General features: G+C 41.7%; 1 protein-coding gene across 2 annotated transcripts; it reads left to right on the forward strand.

Annotated features, from left to right (window-relative positions):
- Positions 1–1,979: 1,979 nt before the first annotated feature.
- On the forward strand, positions 1,980–10,136 carry LOC137522621 (protein SON-like). Of its 2 annotated transcripts, XM_068242697.1 has the most exons (6): positions 1,980–2,200; positions 5,009–5,188; positions 6,492–6,678; positions 6,866–7,060; positions 7,230–7,322; positions 9,768–10,136. In XM_068242697.1, exons 2-6 carry the CDS (start codon positions 5,009–5,011, stop codon positions 10,076–10,078), a joined length of 966 nt encoding a protein of 321 aa, XP_068098798.1. In that variant the 5' UTR covers positions 1,980–2,200; the 3' UTR covers positions 10,079–10,136. The 2 variants fall into 2 exon arrangements, with proteins under 2 accessions (XP_068098798.1, XP_068098799.1); XM_068242698.1 differs by lacking the exon at positions 1,980–2,200 and having other exon boundaries at positions 2,713–5,188.
- The last annotated feature ends 226 nt before the right edge of the window (positions 10,137–10,362 follow it).

A 10,362-nucleotide genomic window follows, 5' to 3' on the forward strand; every position in this document is an offset into this window, starting at 1 on the left:
CCTCTCACTCTGCATGAGGATAGATGGAGCATGGGGGAAAGAGTTAACCTTTTGGAGTGACAACAGGGTGGGCTTCAAACTGCATGGCTGCTGCCTGCTGGCAAGCCCACTTCAGATTGTATGGCACCCCAAACAAGTCAATCTGCTAATATGGTAGGACATTATGGCTGGTACATACAATGCAACTTTCCATCAGATCGATGGGTCGAAACTGATAATTTCCAACACATCTGATCTGCTCCAGATTGATATTGCGATACATTTTCAGATCATTACTGCACAAAATCGATCCAGTTATCAATAGGAAGCAGATTGTTTCAGAAATAATGGATTCAACCCATCGATATGACGGAGAGTTGCATCCTGTGAACCAGCCATTAGACTGCGATAAGTATTGGACTGTGAGCTCCTCTGAGGACAGTCAGTGACATGACTATGTACTCTGTAAAATGCTGCAGGAGATGTCAGTGCTATATAAATACATAATAATATGGTAGGACATTAGACTATGACTGTGGTAGGATTAGAGTGTGAGCTCCTCTGAGGACAGTCAGTGACATGAATATGTACTCTGTAATGTGCTGCAGGAGATGTCAGTGCTATATAAATACATAATAATAATATGGTAGGACATTAGAATGACTATAGTAGGATTAGATTGTGAGCTCCTCTGAGGACGGTCAGTGACATGACTATGTACTCTGTAATGTGCTGCAGGAGATGTCAGTGCTATATAAATACATAATAATAATATGGTAGGACATTAGAATGACTATGGTAGGATTAGATTGTGAGCTCCTCTGAGGACAGTCAGTGACATGACTATGTACTCTGTAATGTGCTGCAGAAGATGTCAGTGATATATAAATACATAATAATATAGTAGGACATTAGACTATGACTATGGTAGGATTAGAGTGTGAGCTCCTCTGAGGACAGTCAGTGACATGACTATGTACTCTGTAATGTGCTGCAGGAGATGTCAGTGCTATATAAATACATAATAATAATATGGTAGGACATTAGGCTATGACTATGGTAGGATTAGAGTGTGAGCTCCTCTGAGGACAGTCAGTGACATGACTATGTACTCTGTAATGTGCTGCAGGAGATGTTAGTGATATATAAATACATAATAATAATAATAATATGGTAGGACATTACACTATGACTATGGTAGGATTAGATTGTGAGCTCCTCTGAGGACAGTCAGTGACATGACTATGTACTCTGTAATGTGCTGCAGGAGATGCCAGTGATATATAAATACATAATAATATGGTAGGGCATTAGACTATGAAAGGATTAGCTTATGATCTCCTCTGAGGACAATCAATGGCATTATTCTATATTACATGTGTGAGCTGTCTGCACCTGTGCAGTAGCATAAACACGGTCAGGCTCATGTTTTTCTGCCGCTGCCCGAGTGGTTTTGGTACTATGCAGACGCACTGGGGCTGCACTTCGAGGGTCTCAGCGCTGGAGTGGCCTGGCAATGGAGGACAAGGTAAGCCTCTTTAGCATGAAAGTATCCAAATGTGCCCCACGCAAGCCACATAAGTTTGCTCTAAATAATTTAGAGAGAGGAAGCGGGTAAGACAGAAGTGAGGAGATATAAGAGGAGAACCAAAGAGTGGAGAAGATGTGGTCAAGGGCAATATAGGGGAAGACAGGGATGAGAGAACCCGAGAAAGGAGGATTAGGAAAAGTACCAGAGAGGGGACCAGGCATGGTCGGAATTGCTGAATTCCGATTCCGTGGTAATTCCGTGTTCCGTCGATCCGGAATTCCGCTACCGGGTCATTCCGGCGGTATACGGAGCTGTTCCGCGGAATTCCGTGGAATTCCGACGGTATACGGACTTCAGAAATGTATATTATGCGGACTTCCGTAATTTACGTAAGCGTAACTCAATCCGTTTTTTTTCCACATTTACTGATTGTTTTTGGTTTCTTCTGCCTTTTATGATGATATGGAGATTGTTTTAAGAGTGTAAAGTCAATAAAATTGTTGTATATAGTCTCAAATGTGTTAACAGCGTACTTCCGTAAAAAAATTCCGGAATTCCGCCCACGTGCGCTGGGGGCGGAGGTACCGTTGCGGAAGTTCGTCATTCTTTACTTCCAGCCCATGCAGTGTTTGGAGTGGCCCAGTGAGAGTGACCTGAGAGAGACTGTCTGCACTGCAAACTGTTATTGTGGTAAGTGAGTAGTATACTTTTACATATATGTTTATGATGTGATGAATGCAATTAGTCCATTTTGTTTTAGTTAGAGAAATGTTACCATTTTTGTTTTTGACCCTCCCTGACCTGTACATCATTTGTATATGGCCCTGTTTCCACCATAGCGAATTCGCATGCGACGTCGACATGCAGATTTGCTTAGTGTATTGAAGTGGCTGGGGCTGTTTGCACGCGTGCGTCGTGCGTGCTTGATTTGGCGGCGGGCCAAATCTGCACGACGGTATTGCAGATTTTGCGTGCTTCTGGAATCCGTGCGAAACGCCGCTAATGTATTTAATAGGAAAAACGCATGCGTTTTCTTGCATTAGTTTTCCCCCGCGATTTTGCGTGCGATTTCGCACCTTTTCGAATCTTAAACTACCCTGGCAGTGTCATGGTTAATTTGGCAGTGTCCTGGTTAAAATTGCACGCGAAATTGTGGTTAAAATGCAATCATGTTGCATTTGATGGCGATTTGTGGCATGCACTTTCACGGCATGAAGTTCCCTTCGCGGGCAAGCTGGGCATGTTGGGCCTTTTTTATTTTTCCAGAGCCCATGGTGGAGGAGGGCCGGCAGACCGACACAACAACCCCCACAGAGTACAACCAGATTGGCAGCAGATTTGCCCACAAGTGCACTCAGATTGTTTGCAGATGTGTCCAAAAAAATGCAGTCAGATTGATTGAAACCTGTGCCCACAAGTGCATTCAGATTGGTTGAAAAACATGTGCCCAAATAGCAGTAAGATTGATCCTTGATGTTCCCACAAAGTGCAGTCAGATTGGTCGTAACGTGCGCACAAGTGCAGTCCGATTGGTTGAAACATGTGCCTACAAAATGCAGTAAGATTGTTCGCTGATCTTCCCACAAAGTGCAGTGCTATTTTTGTATGTGCAGATAGGCCGGTTTCCTCCCGGGTTCAGTGGTGCACTAGGATCTGAGTAGATCATAAAATAACAAACAATACTAGCTAAGCTATGTGCAGATAGGCCGTTTTTTCTCCCATTTTTACTCCACTGCACTATGATCTGACTACTAGGTCTGAGTGCTATGTGTGCATTCGCAACAGTAGACAATTGGCAACTGTGAGCGGCGGCCTTATATGTCAGAGTATATTTACAATCCCCGACCATGATCTCCCAGCCAATCTCCGTTATCAGACAGGCATGTCCCGAAGTCAGCTGACCGTCTTGTCAGCTGATATTCCTTCTCAACGCATAAAGAAGACAGCTGCGTTGATTGCGCGTGCGTGTATGCCGAGTCCTCCTATGCAGTGTGGACAAGGCAGAACACCGCACGTCGCCAGCTCCAGATGACACCAACTCTCCCTCCGCGTTCCCAGAGGAGAAAGCAGCGGCAGTGCTGTATTCCGCCACAACGGTAATTTTCTTATTCATTACAGATCCCTAGCCACGTCCGTAATTTCTAGCACTGTAGAAGCATATGAAAGTAGTAGATAATAGATATCCACTTCCGTAGTAGTGATTTGTAACTATATAAGTAGAGATGTCGCGAACCGCCGATTTTCGGTCCGCGAACTTCCACGTAAGGTTCGATTAGCGCAAACCTCCACAAACCACAATACACTTCAATGGGGAGGCGAATTGCAAAATGTAAAAAACATTACTATGGCCATAAAAGTGATGCTAAACATCTTTTAAAGGGTCTAACACCTACAACCCCAGGTGGAGGAGCGGGATACATGCCAAAAGTCCCCGGGAAAAATCTGGAATTGACGCAAAGCAGCTTTGTAAGGGCAGAAATCACCTTGAGTGCTAAATGACAGGCCTAAAGTGTTTTAAAACATATTGCATGTGTATACATCAATCAGGTAGTATAATTAATTAGTGTACTGCTTCACACTGACACACCAAACTCACTGTATAACACACTGCAAACAGCTGTTTGTGTATGCAGTATGAATTGCAACGGCTGTCGCATCAACACAAGTGCAGTAATAATGGGTATTACACTACTGATACAGTTAGTAACTGGATGTGGTTGGCCTGGCAGTGGCAGCCAGTATGATTTGCAGCGGCTGTCAGCGGTAGACAAGTGCACTGATAAGGTTGTTACTGCTAATAGTCACTGGGATGTGTGTGGTGGGCCTAACAGTGGTGGCAGCAGGCAGTATAAATTGCAACAGCTTTGGCAGCCAGCAGTAACACAAGTGCAGTAATATATACAGTTGAATTCAAATCAACATAAAAAAAAAAGAGGATTAGTTTGCAAAAGAACTGTTGTGGGGGGCTGTTATAGCGACATCAATTAGCCAGGAGCAACTTAACAAGCAAGGAGCATAACTAATATTTTCCTATGAGAGACAGTCTGCAGCAGCTCGCCCTACACTCACTAAAGCAGGCACACGAGACAGCGTAATGGCCGCCGCTGCCTGCTTTTTATTAGGGGGGCATTGTCTCCAGGGGATAGCGTATTCTGATTGGCTAGTTTGGGCCTGCTGACTGTGATGTAGAGGGTCAAAGTTGACCGTAATGGAGCATTATAGGGTGAATCGAACTTCCTGGATAGTTCGCGTTTCGCCGCAATGCCGAACACCCGGAAGTTCGGCTTGAACCGTTCGCCGGCGAACCGTTCGGGACATCTCTATAGATAAGCATTTATACAATAGTCATTGTACAGACTATATTATATAATGCTATGTTGCTGTCTTTGTCTCTAAACAGAAAACTCATAGCAATTAAACATGTTTTGATCAGAAAAATGTTTTCGTATGTGCAAAAACATATTATATTTTTCAATGTTATTTTTCATTGACTTCTAGATGGCTGCTGCTGCTGAAGCCGTTGATGGAGGGAGGAGCAGGGCGTCTGCTGCTGCTGCTGAAGACGCCGCTGATGATGGGAGGAGCAGGGCGTCTGCAGCTGAAGCCGCTGACGGTGGGAGGAGCAGGTCGTCCAACACTCGGCGACTAAGAAAGAAGGAGAAAACCTTCATCATTAAAGTAATTTTTTTTATATTTCTCCTTACTGTATTAATCCATGAACCCAAAAACTCATTAATATCAAAGCTGAATATTTTTGGAAGTAGTTTTTATTCTGTTTTTAATTTTTGCGATTTTAGGGGGATATCAATCTGTGTGTGCAGATGACTTTTACTGTGCACAATTATTAGGCAACTTAACAAAAACAAATATATACCCATTTCAATTATTTAATTTTACCTGTGAAACCAATATAACATCTCTCTCCAGTGATAAATACCAGCCCAAACCAGTACTCCACCTCCACTCTGCTGGCATCTGAGTCGGACTGGATCTCTCTGGCCTTTACCAATCCAGCCACGGGCCCATCCATCTGTCCCTGTGGCCCATGAAGAAGACTCACTCTGATTTCATCAGTCTATAAAACCTTAGGACAATGAGTCTTGATATATTTCTTGGCCCAGCCTTTATTTTTCCAGGCGCTTCTTGCGACCCTGTTGACTATTTTGAATGAAACGCTTGATTGTTCGATGATCACGCTTCAGAAGCTTTGTAATTGTACGAGTGCTGCATCCCTCAGCAAAATATCTCATCGATTTTGGACATTTCTGAGCCTGTCAAGTACTTCTTTTGACCGATTTTGACAAAGGAAAGGCAGTTACCTAATAATTATGCACACCTGATACAGGGTTTTGATGTCATTACACCACACCCCTTCTAATTACAGACAGAGATGCACATCACCTAATATGCTTAATTGGTAGTAGGCTTTTGAACCTATACAGTTTGGAGTAAGACAACATGCATGAGGCCTCTTTTCCACGAACTGTTGATAGGCAGTGAAATGCCTTTCAAACTCTCACAACCGCTCGCTGACGCTTGGTAAGTGCTCCCTGCTGGCTGCTGCCTGGCAACTGCTCACTGCTGCCTGGTAACTGCTTGCTGAGCACACAGCTCAACAGTTCGTGGTAAAGAGGTCTAAGGATGATGTGGTCAGAATACTCATTTGCCTAATAATTCTGCACTCCCTGTAGTACCCCGAAGATTTGCAATGGAAGGGCTTAATGTTCAGACTACACAACTACGCCCCACACACACTCAAGTCAACTCAACATCGTTCTTTTAGGCTCTCATAACTTTGATTTAAAATTCACTTACAGATAATCTCCTTGTATTGTTCACACAGTTGATAATACTGATAATAAGTCAATTCAACATTTAATTTACTTTCAGCAGTGTTGTTAGTACCATAGCAAGAGATGTATGTATTGTAAAGGTTTTTTTTTTGTTGATCATTAATTTTTTATTTTTTTTTATGTTGCAGACTATGTTACGGGGGGGGTATGACACTGCGAAGAGGGCGGCGAAGAGGGAGGTGATGGACCGGCTGCTGCAAGTCCTTCAGACTACTTACCACCGCACGTGGTCGGTTAAAAAAATTCAGACAATGTGGTCTGACTTTAAGTCCAAGACCCCACGTGCGGTGGCGAAAATAAAGTCTGACCTTGAGTGTAAGTAACAAATGTTTTTTTTCATATATGTAGCGGGATGTGTAATTTTTTTTCAACCTTGTTAATCCTCACGATTTTCCAATGTATCAGTGGCTTTATACTCTTATTGTTATGCAATGCACTGTTTAACCTTAGGTAATATCTTCTTCTATCTGTATTTTTAAAACAATCTCACATTTTTTTTTAGTGGATGGGTCTCAGCGCCGCAGGCGGTCCCGTCGTGCCTCTGCTCCTCCCTCTTCCAGACAGGGATTGGATCCTGCTGCTGTCCCCTCCCCTGAAGATAATGATGAGGAGGCTGGACCCAGCACCAGCCACAGATCAAGAAGTCGGCAGCGCCGTGGGCAAAGGCGTGCCCGTGGCCGGAGCCTGTCTGTGGCATGTAAGTATTTTATAACAAAGTTTTAACATTAATCAAATGAAAGTGGTACGTCTGTAAGGAAGGAGATTAGTACATAATTTAATTTTGCACAGAACTATGTTTTTTTTTTTTTCTCTCCAAGAAAAAAAAAAAAAAAGTTGCATGATGCCATGTTTTCTTTTTATCGTAGCATCTATCTCTGTGCGACTTCGCAGGCGCAGGCGCGGAAGACGACAGAAGTCTTCCAGCAGGCCAGAATCTGGTCAAAGTGGCACAACTGTGTGTAAGTAAAATGTACTGTTGTACAAAGAAGTACACACAAGACGGAATGTATCCACATATTTATAACAGTACTAACTTAACTCTTTTTTTGTGTGTGGAGGGGGAAATAAAAGTTGTACCGAGTGTTTAATGTGAAAAAAATTCCACTTTCAAATCATCTGCTGGCCAGTGACCACTGACCAGTTTGTTTTCTGTACACTGTTTGTTGTTAAAAGTCAATATTTATTACAAATATTGATTGCCACTACAAGGCCCAGGGAACTAACATGCGATGTAGTAAATTTGATAGTTACAATGATATAGTAGAGGTTCTTTGAGAAGTGTTTTTATCGTTATTGCTAATTTTCATTATGTATATAGTGCCAACATCTTCCTCTTCGATGCACAGAGTATATTGTGTTGTCAGTTATCTGACAAAGACTGTACGTGCACACAATGTACATCATACCAAAGTCCTATGTCTGTATTGCCCTCTATTCAACTACTTTTATCAAACAGTGTACAAAGTTTCTCATAATTTACCACATCAAATTTTGCTTTTGAGAAAGTCTTATCGATGTGTATAACGTTGCATCTAGAAAACATTCAATAAATATGTAACACCTTACTTAATGCAAAATTATATTTTGCTTGTGCGTTACATTATTAAACCTTTTACATGGTATTTGATGCAGTGTATTGATTTGCGGACGTTGTAGTGCATGTATCGTATGGTAGTCTAGAAGAATGAGTTATAGGAGGAAAACAATACAGACAGAAGGAAGAAATTAAAGGAACACTATCTAGAAAAAACTCGGCAGTTAACATGTTACAGATGACAGGTTTTGGGCCAGTCTACCTGTTTTTAGGGGTGATTCCCAAGGCTTTATTTGTTTTCAACAGCATTTACTGAACAACAGTTTACAAATATAACTGACAACATAGTGTGCAAGTGACGAGTAGGGAGACCGGCTGTTATCTTGCCATTTTGGCAGTTCAACTGCTGTTCATGAAATGCTTTTGAAAACAAAGAAATCCATGAGAATCACCCCATGACGGTGATGGATTGTGCCAAAAGCCGTCGGTTCTGTCAGATGTTTACTGCCTACTTATTTCAAGATAGTTGTCCTTGAAGAACTCCAGCCCGAAGTTGAATGGATTGGAATCGTAGAAAAGTAAGAGCACTGACCCACCACCACATCACCCTGCTTCCAGATTACAATACCTCATCCAGCCAGTGATTATGTCCATCCATAGTGAAACTAGTGTATCATCCCTAAATATTATGTAAGCCGGGAAGCCCATGGTTTAATTTCACAACTTGAAATGAAACTTTATCCCTAAGTGGCCATAAATAAATTGTACATACTGGGCCAACATATCAATTTAAGAAATGTTGACAAGCTTCAGTACTATGGCAGTATGCACGTGTGTAATGGTAGTTTAAAGGTATTCCTTATCCACTAGCCACAACAATTTCTTCAACATTTATGTGTCTTTTTTGGATTGTGATTTTGCGATACACTAATTTTGGCAGTCATATTTCATTAGTCATACTTTTTGAAAAACAATGAGTATGTATTTTGATTCTGGATGAGATCATTCATTGGCAAACTTAGACATGAGTAAACAGTGACTTTTCGGCTTATAAAAAGCATTCATCGGAGTGGTTCCTGACTAACAATGAAAAACACACTTTCTGTACACTGACATAAAGTTTAACAATTTTTCTGCAAAGATAAATGTAATTATACATGACTTAAATGTTACTCAGTCAGAGAACACTTTTCCTGCTATCCAAGCTGAGTTGATAAGATCAACATTGCCCTGAATGAAACGTAACGTACACTCTGGTGACTGGCTAGCCATTGTAAATTCCAAGTTCAAATTGAAACTGGGCTAGTCACATCACATCACATGCACCATTAATTCTAAGCTAAAGAGAATTGTGGCATTTCAAACCAACGTATGCATGGGGAAAAAAAAGAATAGTGCCAGTAAACACCATCTTACAAAGCATATGACACAAACAATGAAGTAAAAAATTTAAATAAATCAATCATTTTGCGCATTGATAAACCCATTGTACAAGCATGAGAGGTTCTTAACAAGAGTCCTAGTTTAAACCAGGTTGTACAGATTTCATGAAATGTGTACATTTTGAATCTTGTGTACATCTCATTTTTTCCTTTAGAAGCCACCCATGAATACAGTGAATGTCAATGTATAAGTTGTGTTTTCAATGTGTTTGTCATGAAAAAGTACAACGAAAGTATTATAATGTGAAAAATCACTGTTTACTTTTCTCGAATCTAGCCTAACCAATCAATGCTATCACTGGGTTTCATAATGCCTTGCTTTTACTGATGGCTGATACGGTACCACACTCTACTGTTTATTCTTTTATTATCAGTTTTTGTTCATGCGTAGTGTAATATTTTATTTTTCTCCATCTTTTTCTTTACAGCTTCTTCTCATTTCGAGATTCTGGCCGGCCAAGTCTCAACCCTGCAGCAGGAAGTGGTGGTTCTGACTTCCACTGTTCAACAATTAGAACAGTGGAAGTCAGAACAACAAACGACTCTTCAGCAGCAGCAGGCGGACTTTGAGGAGCGACTTCGGCAGCAAGAGGCAGCTTTCCGCCACCAACTGCTGCAACAAAGGCAGGAGATGGAGGGCCAAATTGAGGAGCAAAGGCAACGCATCCTCGCTTTCAGGGAGGAGGCAGGACAGCTCCATGACTATTTTGGACAACTGGCAGGTACAAGGAGGATGTAATGTTGGTCCTGACTCCTCCTGGGTTCCGAATTATATCCAGTGGCTTGCAAAAGTATTCTGCCCCCTTGAAGTCTTCCACATTATATCATATTACTGCCACAAACATGAATCCATTGTATTAGAATTCCACGTGAAAGACCAATACAAAGTGGTAGACATAAATAGTATTTCTTGAAATATGGGCTACAAGGTGTAGAAAAGGCCGCCCGAGTTTTGATATAGCCTACAAGTGCTGGAAGCCGAAATATTTCATTCGCCACTATCCATGGCGGCCTGGAGGGGGA

The sequence above is a fragment of the Hyperolius riggenbachi genome, chromosome 6 (assembly GCF_040937935.1).
Source record: "Hyperolius riggenbachi isolate aHypRig1 chromosome 6, aHypRig1.pri, whole genome shotgun sequence".
Lineage (NCBI taxonomy): Eukaryota > Metazoa > Chordata > Amphibia > Anura > Hyperoliidae > Hyperolius > Hyperolius riggenbachi.

Coding starts and splice junctions, on each gene's coding strand:
- LOC137522621 (XM_068242697.1), top strand. CDS start 5,009: ATGGCTGCTGCTGCTGAAGCCGTTGATGGAGGGAGGAGCAGGGCGTCT. Junction 7,061..7,229: donor CCGGAGCCTGTCTGTGGCAT/GTAAGTATTTTA, acceptor TTTTTATCGTAG/CATCTATCTCTGTGCGACTT. Junction 7,323..9,767: donor TCAAAGTGGCACAACTGTGT/GTAAGTAAAATG, acceptor TTTTCTTTACAG/CTTCTTCTCATTTCGAGATT.